The sequence below is a fragment of the Etheostoma spectabile genome, chromosome 1 (assembly GCF_008692095.1).
Source record: "Etheostoma spectabile isolate EspeVRDwgs_2016 chromosome 1, UIUC_Espe_1.0, whole genome shotgun sequence".
Classification (NCBI taxonomy): domain Eukaryota; kingdom Metazoa; phylum Chordata; class Actinopteri; order Perciformes; family Percidae; genus Etheostoma; species Etheostoma spectabile.
Genome location: NC_045733.1, coordinates 12,438,405 through 12,454,618, shown reverse-complemented (window position 1 = coordinate 12,454,618; position 16,214 = coordinate 12,438,405). Strand labels below are relative to the sequence as shown.

Here is a 16,214-nt window from a genome sequence, read left to right as displayed (position 1 = left end):
AATTGGAGTTGTAACAAATGTGCCGATAGACAAAAGAAGCCTCCCTTTTGATTTGGACTCATCAAATATGAAAGTACTACAGTCCTAATGTATTCCATCAGAATCACATTAATGATGTTACAATTAATACTATTTGTCCTAAACAGATTATTTCTGACTGAACTTTTTTAGTATTTTTTTTTTAAGCCAGTCATTTTTAATTGCCTCAATCCATCCTACTACTTCAAGGTCGCCTTGTTCAAGCCACAGTAGTTTGCAACACTCCACATTTTATTGGCTAAGGCATTGTGGGTGAATCTGCACATTTGATCAGATAACGGCACCACTACATTAAAGGATACTTACTGTTTGAAAACAATATTTAAGGACTTCATAGACTTGCAGCATATCAACCCTGTGCAATCACCTATACAACCTTTTAATACTACTGCGTACCATAAGAGGGCAGTAAGGTACAGGAGAGCACAGTTTATTTAATTAGGAGAAAATTAGGCCTATCCCTGAATTCTGAAAGTTTACTTGACATCTGATAAAAAAAATCCAGGATAATTTGCTGTCACGCCTGTATTAATCAATTTGGAGAAATAGCTGTATGTAGGCCTAGGCTATTTTATTTTTTATAATTTGATATTCAAGGTTTTGTGTTAGACTGACTTTTAAAGCTTATAGGCTACAGCAAAAACTCTTATGATTAGTATAGTGATGTAAGCTACTGCAACACTGTAAACCTAATCATCTAGAGAAAATAGAAACAAAGCCATGAGGCCTGAGTGGAGGTAGGCTAACTTGCAGGCTGCAGAGGCATATGATACCGACGATGAGAAAGGAAAAAATGCAGCAGAGCCCGGTCCTGGCGGCGTAGTTCCGGCTGGATTCGCTTTGCAGGCTGTTTGGGAATTAAAACGGGCGCAGAGCCTACACAAGAATGTGCAGTTTTCAGAGGGGCGGAGACAAGCTTGCCTCGCATCCATTGCGAGTGAAAGCGGCGTCCAGGCAGCCTCGCTGCGAGCTGCTGTAGAGACTAGTCATTAAGTTTACAATAGGAGACAACAAGGTTCTCTCTCGGTCCTTCTGGGCCAGAACGGGTGGATGTTTTTCAGCCGCAGAGACGAGTCACACAGCCGGGTAGGCATTTTTTTTTTTCCGATGATGTGCTGAAACGTTAACCAGAATCGTCCATGGTGAAGTGACCCTGGGATTCGAACAAGTGACCCGCCTAACATAGTTAGAAGTGCTTAGAGAGACGCAACGTATTGCAACCAGGAGGAAACTGCGCAGGGTTACATGAAACGGATCCCGGCCTGATCTTCCTGCGCGCAATGGTAAACAGTACCCTCCACGGCTGTTTCCCCGTGGGGTGGCTCTAAAAAGTAGACAGTCTGGTTTGTTTTCTCCATCAACTTCCAGCCTGCGTGGAACAAAGTGTGCTTTCTGAAGCATAACCTGCGCCCGTGAGGTGGATCCCGGCGGTTTGTCCGCCTGGGTTTATATGTCGTAACAGCGCCAGTCGAGAGTCCAGCTTCTCCCGACAATCATCATGAGGACCACCGAGGAGACAGAGGGCTTTGACGGCGAGGCCTCCAACACCTCCATGATCTCCGGGGCCAGCAGTCCGTATCAACCCACCACCGAGCCCGTCCATTCAAGGAACGTTTTGGGGGGGATTAGGTGCGACATGGAGTACCTTAAGTCATACTTTGGGATTTTAAAGGCCGTCGAAGTGGTAAGTTTGAGCATTGAACATACATTGTAATGTTCAGAGATTGGCATACCGTCTGAGTAGCAACTAACATATGGCATAGCACCTATACCTTCAGGAAAAGTAGGCAACTATTCTCTTTAAAGCAACACCTTACATGTTCAAACTACTGTATTCTGAGCATTAATACCTCACCGTTTACTCCCTGAAGTGGTAAACCCATAATGTTAATTCAAATATAGCCTATGTGGCTCTACAGGTCCTGGTTTACCCCGCACCTCATCCCTAAAATAGTGAACAGTCAGGTTTACCCCTTAGTACGTGAAGGTACAGGGGCAAGGTTGCTAAGGATTCCATTTCTTAATTAAGTAATGCTTTGCAAACCTTGCCAAACACGTAGGCTGAATGTGTATTTCCAGCACTCTTATTTTGAAGGATGCACATTGGCTCCAACACAATGGTACAGTAATTCAATGTTGTCCCCAACAGTGCATTTAGTGATGTTATTGTGTTTTGTGATATTTTATGTGTCTTGTGATAAGCTAGTATTTCTGTAGGTACTTCATGTTTGTAAGCAGCTAGAAAATTACCTTTCCTATGTGTGAATGCTTGCTGCTAATCCACTGCTACTCTCAAAGTCCTCAAATGTGTCTACCAACTGTGGACCTACTCACCAATGCACACAGTGATGCCTGAATTGCTCTTAGAAAATAACATCATTATTACTTTGACAGAATGTAGTGGTTACTGGAAAAACAATGTTTTACTGTTATTTTAAATCAATACACCTAAACCAGATGTCTGAACTGGGACATAGCAAATGAGGGCTCCCAAAGCACTGACAATTCACCTCAGAAGGAAATATCTATCAAACCAGAACCATTTCTCTTCTCCTGGTGCCAAAAAAATACACAGGCCTGCATACTCATGAACTTGATGCAGTGTGTCCACAACAGGAAAAAACCAAAGCTAGCAATTAGGCCTATAAGTAATGTGATAACTAATGTTATTACTAATGTTTGTGAATAGCACGAGCAAACTAGCAGTCCAGACTGTTAGAACAGAAGATTGCAGAGCTCTGGCTTCTGTGCTTCACTTTTACAGCTTTTGTTTTTACTCTAGGAAACGTTTGAAAACAAATATCAGCTTGTGAGTGTCTGCGTGTCCCACTGGTCTTAGAGAAGCGCACAGACAGCCTGTTCTGTTGTACACACCTGTGATGTTTACCTTGGTGTACGTGGGAAGTTAGGATAGGAAGCCATCTGTCATCAGCGTGGGAGAGGTTTGGAGCAGGCAGTAACTACAAAAAAAAGGATTCACACTCACAGTCTTCATCTATTTTACAGCAAATGAGAAAATATTGTCTTTGACTTTGCTGCTCAATGGCAGCACAAACTGAATTTTTATCTGTTTTTATTGAACACTGCTTTAGTTGCAGAAGGCTGCCCACTGATAAATAAATGCAGTACAATAAAAACCATAACCACACATATGTGCGTGTGTGTGTGTGTGTATATATGTATATGTGAAACATTTACCACCAATGCTAACTTATATGTTAAATAAAACCTGTACACAACATTACAATGACACTGCTACAAATGTATACGCAGTAACATAACAGCTATGGTACAGCTAAGCTAAATGCAAGCATTACCTTAGTTCCTAATACTAATATTCTGTTTACACTTTCTATGTACTTGAATGGTTTGTTCAGTGCTGATACTATAGTCCAAATAGACCTAGTCATATGTCCACCTACAAGGACAGGACTATTGGAAGTCATTCAAGTTTACATTCAGTAGCCTACCTTAGAGGTCTACAAGGCTGTCTGTATTTTAACTGTTCTGTCCTCTAAACGTTTAGCTCTGTGCCAGCTGAGGCTGTGCGATGACCTTCGAGAACTGATAGACGACAATGCAAAGCTGGCTGCATGTGATGTACTGTTCATGTACAAGACAGGTTGTGCTTAATCTGGAAACGCTGCAAAGGAGGTGTTGTCTGTTATATATTCATAGACTGTGTTTACAGAAAGTTCCTCTGAAAGTTGCTGAAAGGGCAGTAGTCATGTGTTAATAGATCATCTTTGTATGTAAAAAAGTTATGTGGAGTAATGATTAGCATCCATGCAAAATGGACTGATACGGTCCAATACATGCTGCAGTGCACCACATGCTTCTTTAAATATCATCTTTTTGCACACAATGAGGAATAAGGAGTTCTGTTGTATAAAATACAGGTTGAATGTAAAGCTTTTGTGATGATGTCAGTTTTGCCTATCATCACTTAAAAGTTAGTGTGCCCATAGCTTAATGCCTTATACACCCCCAAGTGCAATGTCCATATTTCCTTCAGACTTTGCCAATAAAAACTTCATATGATATTACATTCAGGCCTTGTTTGCACTAAGAAAGACATAATCTGACATTTGCACTGATCCATGATCCAAAGAAATTCTTTGTTTCCCTATGCACAGACCAAGGTGCAAAGTAGAATGGAACTATGTAGTTGTTTCACACCAGAGCCCTAAAATGCATTTGCAACGGCTCTTACAGAGTCAGTAAACTTGTCATACCTTGGATGAATGGACACACAGGCTTCAGCTGACCCTGTACTGATCAGGAACAACCCCTAGTAGGATGTAACCTGAGTGAGCTGTGTCCATACTGACAGCAGGTTTGTCTTGGTCTGTCTGTTGTGACTGGGTCAACAAAGACCTACTGAAATTCAGCTCATGCCCCTCTACACTGACAGGAACATGATATCTTATAGCACCTGACAGTACACCAATCAAACCCTTTTTCTTTCCCAACAACCTTCATGACTTAATGATGAATAATATCTCACTCACGAAGGTATGTGGACCCACATTTCCCTATTCCAACAAGTGGTAATTAAATATTATGGTAAGGTGTTTTTTCAGTCTGTGGATGTTGTTTAATGAAGTTACCAGATGCTCCCAAATGTCAGCGAGCACTTCCTGTTCTAAAGGAGATGCCATATGCTCAATTCTCTTCTGGTTGAAACATTACTTATTCAGAGCAGAGAAGGGAGACATAATGACAACAAGAATGTTGTGCGTGCAAGTGGGGAAACATGCATGGCGTTGCCTACACACACCAACACACACTTAACTTGTGAGTATATACGGGTGAAATATAACCCTGCATTAAGGCTACATGTTCCCTCACAGACATGACTGTGGGCTGCTGCTGAAGTATATTCAATATCATGGGTAATTTCTTTGTGGATGAGGTCCCATAGCACTTGGAGTGCAGCATATAATGTTGCACAGTCTTAGCAGCAAGGCCTCTTTACTCCCCCTTTTTTTTGCATAGAACAGATGGTGTATAAGAAGGGAATCTGAGTTTAAGAGGCCTTTAAACTCAACTAATAATGTGCATAATTCCAAAGATAAGGATTTATGTTCATGTGAGAGAAAGAAGAGGAAGAGAGTTGATGTGCATAATGGTGCACTTATGTATGCACATTGAACAGGTTGTGTCGGGGTGAAGGTTGACATAAAATCATTACTTACAAGATTATCCAGTATGGTGCTTTGTTATCCCTCGCCTCCTCCCCTGTGGCTGCCTGACACCTGCTACACAAGGACTCGGGGAAAGCAATATGCTGTCTTCAAGAGACATGACATCAGCCTTCGGCCCATGCAGCCCTCCAGTGTTAGGGTGTAACCATTGTAACCACAGACAGATTGCTATCCAACTACATACTTTATTGAGGCTTTAGCAGCTGCACAAACAAATGAAATAATAATAATAATGGTGAATTTGCGTTCTCTTTTGTGACAATTTGGCAATGTGACTGCTGGACAAGTTGTGTCCGTGCATTACTATATTTGGATCTAGGTGTTTCCTGTGAGGCAAGAGCCTGAGATTTGGAAGACCGAACAAAGAGTCCGTCACAAGCAGGAGGGTTCTCGAATGACTTCACTAACTCACTCATCACACAACAACACTCTGCTTGTCAGAAACAGTAGACTCTGCTCATTAAACTGGATAAATAGGGCTGAAAATCGAGCTGATGAGAGCTCGGGGAGAGGAGGAAGGGTCTTCTGTTAATGAGACTGTTTGGGGTTCTTCTAAAATGTGTTTGTTCAGCAGTGTCAAAGCTATAAGAGGCAAAGAACTGCGATGGCTAAAAAATTAAATAAAATTTATATTTGGTTTCACCAACAACTGCAGTGTTTGGATTTTAAAAAAAACCTTTAACTTTGAAGCTTTTTTACATGAACACTTTTGAGTTAAAATAGCTCCTTAATGAACACGTTTCAAATGTTTAGATACAACCGTGTTAGAGAGACTTTTCTGCAAAAGAAAGGGAATAAATGTCTTATTTCTGGAAAAAGCTTTGCTGTGTAGCTGCTGAAATTCACCTTCTTCCAAATGTTCCAAATAGGCACACCAAAAATGGGCAAAATATAAATGAGCAAATATGTTTGCCATTTCCTGTAAGATGAACATTGAGATTTACAACCAGTCTCCATACTAGGTAGATGACTTGAAAATCATTGTCCTTCTTACACCTTTTATAAATTTAGCCTACTTTACACACACACACACACACACACACACACACACACACACACACACACACACACACACACACACACACACACACACACACACACACACACACACACACACACACACACACACACAGTAGGTGAAAACTCTTATTCAATTCAATTACATTTTATTTTATAGTTTAAATTCGTAACAAGAGTTATCTCGACACACTTTACAGAAAGAGTAGGTCTAGACCTCACTCTATTGAAGCCTCTCATTTCATCTCCATATCAATGGTACAGAGATTTATGGAAATAGGTGTTCTATTAATACCTTTGGTTATAAACAGTTGGTTTTAGTCAATGGCCTTGGTGTTTATTCTGTGTTATCTGACCATTTTGGTTATATAATGTTTGGTTGCTAATGTTTGTATTTCTCTCACTGCCAAAATTATTTAGATAATCGGACCACATACCTAAGCTTATGCCTGTGCAATTCCCTTGATTTTGTTGCCTTGATGACAGAGGAAGCAGATTTCAAAGAGGTTGGCACCCTGGTTCAACAATGATTGTTGTGTGTCTTAAGGCCCACTTGCCATAAATTTGAGTTCAGATGGTGCTCATTTAAGCTTGAGGTTGCCTGGAATAATAACTATGCATTATATAAGCTTGCCCTGGCTGCAGCCAGGGATTCTTATTCATCCAAACTAATGTCAAAATAAAAACAACCCCGAATCTCTCTTTGAGACTAGCAAAACGTAACTTTGTATCAAGTCATCAAAGCAACTTGGAGTGGTGAGATATTCAGTGTGTTGCTTATAGAGAAGAAGCAGCTAATGAAGCAGCACTTCAGTCATCTGTACACTAAGGAAAGAACTACTGCAGTTTATTGAACACTTTACACTGCCTTCTACTGTTGTCAAAGTGTTTTCTAAACTGTTAGTGTTAGTGTAACTGAGTTGGTGAGCTTAACACAAACTTTAACACAAACTGTTATGTCTTTAAAGAAAACATGTTGTGGCAGTTTCTAAATCAGCCATGACACTTTGTGTTTGATTTATCTTAAATTACACTAATATAAATGTCATGCAAAGTCTAGGTACCTTTTGCAAATGACAGAAAAGGAAAAGAAAGCCTTCACACTACATCCTTTAAGACCTGTGTAAAGTTGAATCTGCTCATGCAAAACTGGCCTGTTTAGCTTGCGTGGACATTTATAAATCCATGTAATCAAACACTACTGTCATGCATTATCTCAATGCTGTTGTATCTTATAGAGTAGAGATCAACACCGATAATACACAAGGCATGTCTTAGTTGACAATAAAACTGTCCTTCCATCCACAAGTACATATGAAGTATGATACAGGAAGGTAAATTGCTTAGTTCAAGTCCCAGTACTGACCAAAATACGGAGTGTGGATTGGTGGCTGGAGAGATGCTACTTCACCTGGGCACTGCCAGGTGCTCTAACCCCCCCCCCCCCCCCCCCCCCCCCCCCCCCCAACTGCTTAGGGTGCTGGTCCAGCACTGGCAGCCCACTCACTCTGACATCTCTCCATTTGTGCATGAATAGGTCCTGAGCATGTGTGTATTTCAGGCCTGTGTGTAGTGATTACTAACAAAAACAGAGTGCAAATTTCCCCATTGGGATCAATTAACAGTATAAATTAAATTAAATTAAATTAAAATGATTAAATAATGGCCCAAAGTGGTTGTGCCATTTGGAAAAGCTGAAAACGTTGCTGTGGACTTTTTTTGTTATAGTTTAACCTCCATTCATCCCTAAACTCACACCCATAATTATACAATATATTGCAGATCTGGTCTAAACTGGTTTGAATTCGGCTGCTTCAGGGCATTCTCCTGGTTCTGTTACGTCTCTGGTTCTTGGACCACTCTAAGCCAATCGGTAATCTGTGTGTGGTTTTGTTGAGGTCTAGATGGCAAGAGGAACACCTTAATAGCAGAATTCTTCCCATACTGTGGTTTGTTGATGGATGTTGGCTGGAGGGAGGCATCTTCACAGGCTGCCAGGAGTGGGACTCTTGAGATGGGCTCATGGCCTCTGGTCTATTCATAGGACAATCACTTCATCATCTGGAAAGCTTGGAATTTCAGCACTAACAAACACTCGCATAAAGTTACAGAAATGGCCTCACGTACAGTGCTCTTTTATGCTTAAGAGCAGTATTTCAGTAAACATTTATTTGGGGATTTTTATATTACACATTTTTGTTTTTGTAGACTAGCTCAAACTAAAATGACTGTGAGATTCATCCAGATTCCAGTCATACAAATCAAACGTGCAGAGTAATTGTACAAGAGTTTGATCGATATCATTAAGACAGTTAACATACACAATATACAGTACTCTCAATTTGTCCTTCTACTGTTCTTCTTTACTTCAGGTCCTATCACTTATTGGATTCATCTGCATAGAGACCATCATGATGTGTTCTCCCTGTGGGGGGGTGTACTTCTTCGAGTTTGTCAGTTGCAGTGCCTTCGTGGTAACAGGAGTCCTCCTCTTTATCTTCAGCCTCAACCTGCACACCAAGGTGCCCCATGTTAACTGGAGCCTCACGGTATGTACAGGCAGACGCAATGTGCCATAGGACCAGACACATGATATATTTGACTCAATTACAGTTTTTTACAATTGCTTTGACAATTCTTTCAATAATTTTAACAACTTTCCTAAACTCTTAACACAGTTAGCACTACATCTGTATGTGTATGCTGTACTATTAACATAGTTCTTGTTGGTTTGACACAAAGGCATACAGTTTATACAATTTTAAAATGCTTGAACTTCTTTTACACACAAGCTCAACCAAGACCAAAACAATGTATTTTTACTCAAAAATTTGCTAATGCTTTCACACTGTATGTCAGATCAGATAACATCATGTTCTAAACCTAAATTATAGGCTGAAGTCAAAGTGAACGTTTGTTCATATTGGTTATGGAAAAACAAATCTATCCCCTGTATTTTACATGTATTCCATTGTTACTGTAAATGAGAGAAACAGCTGGTTGAAGTTATGCAAATAAATCAATCAAAGCTGATTCCCATCTAGGAATTGATAGATATTTATTGATCCCAAAAAATAGGAAATGATGGTGTTACAGCAGCAAACATCAGTCACACAGCACAGAATATAAATATAAATTAAATACTTGGATACAATATACAGTACATACATACAGTATACATTAAATAATAATAATAATAATAATGATAGGAATTAAATATAAAAACAAATATTTGAATATATACAGGATGGGAAAACAAATACATACAGTACGTAGTACATACAGTGTGTAAAAGAGGACCTATTTGGGCTGATTTTGTGTGGAAAAGGAACAATACAGTAAAGATGAACATTAAGTAAGTATGAAAAATTCCTGTGTGAGGGAGAGGAAGACGAGTACCAGGACAATTCTGTCTCTATTTCCTTTTTTTCCGTAAACCGTACATTCTGTAAAGCTACTCTGACATGGGTAATTCTTTTTTGTATTGAATTTCTGCAGCAAAAGAAACAAAATGCATGCATTACTAAACCCAACAAAGCAAAAATGTAGAGAGGCTTCAAGAGAAACTGCAGTGCAGAACACAATCTATGGTCCATACAATATACTATTATCTTTGTATAAGGGTACACATGGCACATAAAATAATGCAGTTTCTGTAATTCCACCTCATATTAGTGTTTTTATGTCACTGGGCTATGACTGACTAAATGTTCCTGTTGGAGGAGAACAGATGTGAGTATTTTGGAAGAATTATTTGATTTTGGGACTTTTTTGCAGTGTTTTTGTAGACCTGGTGTATTGTGTTATTGTATTGTTGTATTTTTAAAATTAGTGTTGGAGTTTAGTTTACAATAGCCTATTTCCATCCACTTGTCAATCGAATTATCTGAAGTTCGGTTAAAAAACTCATGTGACTCATTATGCACTCCTCTGTGTAATGAAGCTGCAAGACAACTCCTTTTTGAGACATGTCTCGCTGTTTGAGTGCCTTCCATTTACTCCGGAGGACGTCCCACGGCTTGTCGTAAAAGTCACTTGTGTCCTCGTTTGTCCACTTACATCTGTCTTTGTAGACATCCGCCATGTGTGCAAACAGAGCGGAAATACTGGGCAAAAATTAAGTAAAACTTCTTCTTCTTCATTTTGTGGCGGGTTGCAACCATAACAGGACCTAAAACTAAATCAATATTTCAATATTTATTCGGCATATAACATTTCCATCAGCGGTTATTCCAAAAGCCGTGTGTCGATCAAGATAAAATTCGATGAGACCAAACGTATTTCCTTTGAGTCAATATTCATGAAATTCCATCGAATTTTACTGTTTCCACAAAGCATTTTTCATTCGATATCACTTATCAAATTGATTTTGAGCATAAAGTTAACTGTTTTGCCAGTTGTGTGTTGTATAGCAATTGTTAAAAACTGTAAGAACAATAGGTTCTTGACAAGGGTTGTGACAAGAGTTTGAGACAAAATGGCCACTGGTGACATTGCTTGACACAGTGTTTGTTTACACAACTGATGGGGCTACCAAAGCCAAGTTACCAAAGTTCACTTGACTTCTTTTTGAAGACAGAGCAAGAGTCAGCTCCACACAACTCTCTCTGTATTTCTCAGTATGACTATATGAAGAAGATGTTGGCGTCCATTGACTTTCCCTGCCTCTCAATCATGTTTTTTAAATCCTAGACTACTACCGTGTGTGTGTGTGTGTGTGTGTGTGTGTGTGTAATACAAGCCTTCCGTGACCGCACCAATAGTTTTGTTATCATGCTGCGTACTATGCACTATAGCTTTAAACTTGGATTATTAGAGTCCTTGTGTCTGAACTGTACATAACACAACAATAGGTTGGACTATGACAACAATACATTTGCAAAATTGGTGCATGACTGTACCCTTTAGTCTTGATAACATAATAATTGTCTACATACCGGTAATTGTCATGGTAATATTAAACTATATACCATGCGTTGTGTATCAGTCCAAATCTGATCCACCTGTACATTGACTGTTTATAGTCCATGTATCCACCCATAGCTATCAGATTGCGTTATGGCATCCTTGGTACAGTATTCCACCTCCTACACGAATAAAGGGAGTGCCTTTGGCTTCAACTTTTGGCAGAACAACACCAAATGAAAGCTTTTTACAGTCTCGGAGTGGCAGTCCATATAATCTAAAATCCTACTGTTTGTTCTTTTTCTTAGACATTCTGTTCCTTTTCTCCTGAGCCTCACTGGAATTTCTCATGTCAGCTCTGACAAGTTAACTAGAAAAAGCATTTCCTGCAGAAAATGCACATGAATGCTAAAAAGCTAAATTGCTGAAGCTAAACTGGATTGCAAGCTTAACTTCATAAGAAGAAGGTGAAGTAGGGAGAATAGTGGAAAAGTGGGAACGGTTTTAATAATTTAATTGAAAACACTGTTGTTAAAAAAGGTTCAAAAGTCACAAAAAGTCACAGTATAGCATGTCGAAAAAAGTTGTGGTGTAATATGTTGACTTTTTTCATAGTATGTTAAAAAAAAGTGATAGTCATAGTATAGTATAGCAAAAATGTCATAGTATATCAAAAAAAGTCATTTAAAATTCATAGTATACAATTTAAAAAACATCATGAATATTAACACTTTCCAAACATTCTCTTAACACCCTGAGCTATCTGACCTGACACACAGGTTTATGTTTTGGTCATATTAGTCTTTTTCTTTTTTATCACTTTATTCTACATACTATACTATGACTTCTTTTGACATACTATTCTATGACTTTATCACATTTTTATGACTTACCATGACCTTATTTTCTACATACAATACTATAACTTTTTATCACTTTTGTTGACATGCTATACTGACTTTTTTCAACATGACATGACTTTTTATCAATTTTTTCCGCATACTATACTATGGCTTTTTTTGACATAGTATACTAGGACTCTCTTCAACAGGATATACAGTATTATGACCTTTTGCGACACACTATACTATGACTTTTTAATAATTCTTTTCAATATACTATACTGGCTTTTTTTTATCACTTTCTCGACATACTATGACTTCTTTCAACATGCTTTTTTTTTATCACGTTTTCAACATACTATACTATGCCCTTTCAACATACTATACTGGGACTTTTTCAACGTCTGTGACCTTTTAATCACTTTTTTTCAACTTACTAGGCCTATACCATTACTTTTTTTGACATAGTATGCTGACTTTTATGACATACTATACAATGACTATCACTTTTTCCGATCTACAAAACAATCACTTTTTTTGACTTAATATATAGTAAGACTTTTTTCTTTACATACTATACTATGACTTTTTCAACATACTATGACTTTTTTATAACTTTTTCGACATACCATACTATGACTTTTAATGACATTTTTTATGAATTACTATACTAAATATCAGTGAGCCTTAAGTGAAGAAGTCAAAAATCAAAGACACCACAGTCATGTGTGTTGGGTCAGATAGCTCAGGGTGATAGAACTCTGAAGGTTGTGTGTTCAAACCCTACGTGTTGTAGAGAGTTTTAAGGTCTAATATTCAAATTAAAAAAAAAAAAAGTAATGAATGTCATAGTATAGTATGTGGAAAAAAGTCATGGTACAATATGTCAAAAGCCATAGTATGGAATGTTAAAAAAAGTTATACTATAGTATGTCAAAAAAGTTGTTACAAGTCATAGTATAGTATGTCGAAAAAAATGTAGCATATTGAAAAACATCTTTTTCCAGACATTCTTATATCAGTCTGAGCTATCTAACCTCACACTGGTTTATGTTTTGGGCTTATTTGAATTTTTCACTTTGTATATTTGATCACAGAACCCACTGCAACACATTAGGTTTGAACACACAACCTTCAGTTTTCTAAGCATGCTCCTATAAACCTGAGCTACTTGACCTGGCATACCTATGTGTATGTATTGAACGTATAAGTCCTAGTATAGTATTTTAAAAAAAAGTCCTAGTACAGTATGCGGGAAAAAAGGTATAAATAATTCATGGTACTGGATGTTGAAAAAAGTCATAGTATAGTATGTTGAAAAAATGTATTAAAAAGTCATATTATAGTTTGTCAAAAAAATAACAAAAAGGTCATGGTATAGTACGTAGAGAAATGTAATAAAAAAGTCCTAGTATAGTATGTTGAAGAAAGTGATAAAAAAGGAAGTATAGTATGTCCAAAAATTGTCATAGTATGCCAAAAACTAACTGAACAGAATTGCTAAATAAAAGTCATAAAAAGTCATAGTATATCAAGTTGAATAAATCCATTAAAAAGTCAAATTATGGTTTGTCAAAAAAAGTCAGCAAGTATAATGGAAAAAGTCATAAAAGGTTATAGTATAGTATGAAGATAAAAGTCATAGTATAGTAAATAGAAAAAAAATCATAGTATATCGAAAAAAGTCAAAATATAGTTTGTTAAAAAAAGTCATGGTATAGCCTGTTGAGAAATGTAATACAAAAAGGCATGGTATAGTATGTTGAAAAAGTGATAAAGTCATGGTACATTATGTTGAAAAAAGTCAATATAGCATGTCGAAAAAAAATTATTAAAATGTCATAGTACAGTATATCAAAAAAAGTGATAAAAAGGTCATATATATAGTATGTCTAGTATAGTAACTTGAAAAAAGTCATAAACTAGGTTGTTGAGAAAACTCATAAAAAAGTCATAGCATAGTATGTTGAAAAAAGTAAGTATGGTATGTCCAAAAATTGTCATAGGATGTTAAAAAACTAACTGAATAGAATTTCTAAACAAAAGTCATAGTATAGCAATGTCCACAAACATTTTGATATTTGAATGGTTTTTGTAGCTGAACATATGCAGCAGTTAGAGGCGACCAAAATAAAAAATTAAACAAATAAGAATTGGATAACAATACTGTGAATGCTGCTGATTATGCATTATTGGTGTGCACAAGCATGTGGAGAAGTAAGTTTGGTTGTGGGTTGCCGTTACACTCACAGAGGAAGTGGTTCTTTAAGGAAGTTGGGCTGCAGTTTGACTCGTTGTTATTGCTATGAATATGCTGTTATGCACAAATATATTGCGTCTTCCATGTTTTGTAAAGAAATAATTTTATTTGGAGGACAACTAATTCTGTGTTTACAACACAAAAACCCTCTACTATTTACTTTTGTTGAATAAACTGTAGCACAGAAAGACTTAGAGATTGATTTCACAGTCTCTGCCCTGACTGCAAACTGTACCCACATGATGCTCTGTTCCACTAAACAGTTGTGAACTGTTCCCCTCGCTGTTTACGTTTATCAAGTTCAAAGCTGCTCCAGTGTCATTAGGCCCCTGGGATTTTTACTATGAGTAAGCATTTTATAGTGTTAACCCTTCTGCTGCCTTCCCCTGTTCCCAAACTCTAAACCATGGACTGCCATTCCTCCTTTGTGGAGTAAGTTGTTTTATAATGCAGTCAAGAGTCTCAGGAGGGTTTTGTTCGAATAATTACGTGCTACGTGATCCTTTCTCCTCTAATTCACCCTCTATGATGACTTTGGCAGCACAGAGGGGGAAACACACAGGTCCTGACTCCCTCTCCCGCTCCTTTAACATGGAAATGAATGCAGTCTTGGGATCCTGTTGTAAAGTTGCTTGGTGACTTTTAGTTATTAAGTTGAACATCATGGTTTTAGTTTGTGTGAACGAGCTTGCTTTGCACAACCGTCTAGAGACACAGATACAGGCAGACCAATCAACGCATTGTTTTCATAATTTGCACAGCAAAATAACTGTCGACATGCTGAGGGGTGGTGCAACCCTGAGGACACACACAGGGAAGACCATTCACAGCCTCAAGGGGAGGGAGAGAGGGATACTAGTGTTGTTATTCTCTTTTTAAAAGTAGAGCAATGGTTTAAATACTGCCAGTGTGCACAGTATATTCTGGTTGTTTTGTTCTGGGGACAGACATTATTTCATCACAGTTAATGCATGTTGGTTTTTTATCTGTTCAAAAAGCATTATTTGTTCTTATTTAAATAATGTGTTTGTTTACACCCCTTCAACACACACATACCAGTATTAAATCATCCATTTAGTAGTACCACTGTGTACAGAATAATATTACAAGCAAAGGCTTACAATTCCCGATTGGTTTCAACCCAGCCTTGTTTCTCTGTTAGTCTGCTGGTAATGATCTACATCTCTCTGCTGAATTGGATCACACAGCTGAGGTTTGGGGTTATTATTAGCCACAGTCATTAATCTATCATCAATTCAGACCAAAGACCACTTTGCTCATGTTGTATTTACTTTACCTACGAGCTGGATCCAATAAAAGCTTTCTTGGTTTGACAGTTGAAGTTTGCCACCCAAGCTGACAAAAGACATGAAATACTTACCTACTATCTCTGTCTGTCTTTCAAAACGATTCATAACACAAGAAAGCATGAAGCTTTCTGGCTCTCTGGCTCTCTGGAACTTGCTTAGACTGTCAAGAGAATATATTTCATAATTAGTGTTCTGCTGCATCCTCTAGGGTTTCCATAGTTGCAGTCCAATAAGCATTTCTAGCTCTCTTTGGAGCACAACAGAAACATAAAACAGCATACAGTATGTGTTCAAAAACGATTACCCCTAAAGATAAGCAGAAACCCAATATACAGTCCTGATTCTGGTCTTCTCTGTAAGAGAAGTTTCTATCAAAAAGATGGCATTAGTGATACAGTTCCCTGTTTAGAAAGGCACAGACCTGTTTTTTGTATATTTTTTATTGGTTTATGTTAACTGAGGATATTATGTAACTGCTTGCTACAAGCACATTACGTCTCTTCTCGTTAGTATAGTTGACAGTATCTCTAGTTTGATTGCCCGACGCGGAGGACATTTATTTTTGGGGGGCAGCAGTAGTTCAGTCCGTCTCAGACTTTCCTTTGGAAAAACATTAAACTCAACTAATACATAT

The 16,214-nt window shown here is 37.8% G+C and overlaps 1 protein-coding gene across 2 annotated transcripts in view; it reads left to right on the top strand.

Moving 5' to 3' along the window:
* The first annotated feature begins 759 nt into the window (after positions 1 to 759).
* cmtm4 (CKLF-like MARVEL transmembrane domain containing 4) overlaps positions 760 to 16,214 on the top strand; it is a 19,682-nt gene continuing 4,227 nt past the window's right edge. For both annotated transcript variants that reach the window (XR_004334258.1, XM_032530487.1), the window contains exons 1-2: positions 760 to 1,723; positions 8,636 to 8,812. Coding sequence is in view for 1 of the 2 variants with exons in the window: in XM_032530487.1 (XP_032386378.1) it covers positions 1,538 to 1,723; positions 8,636 to 8,812 (363 nt within the window). In the remaining variant the exon portion in view is untranslated. The remainder of the gene's footprint in view (positions 1,724 to 8,635; positions 8,813 to 16,214) is intronic.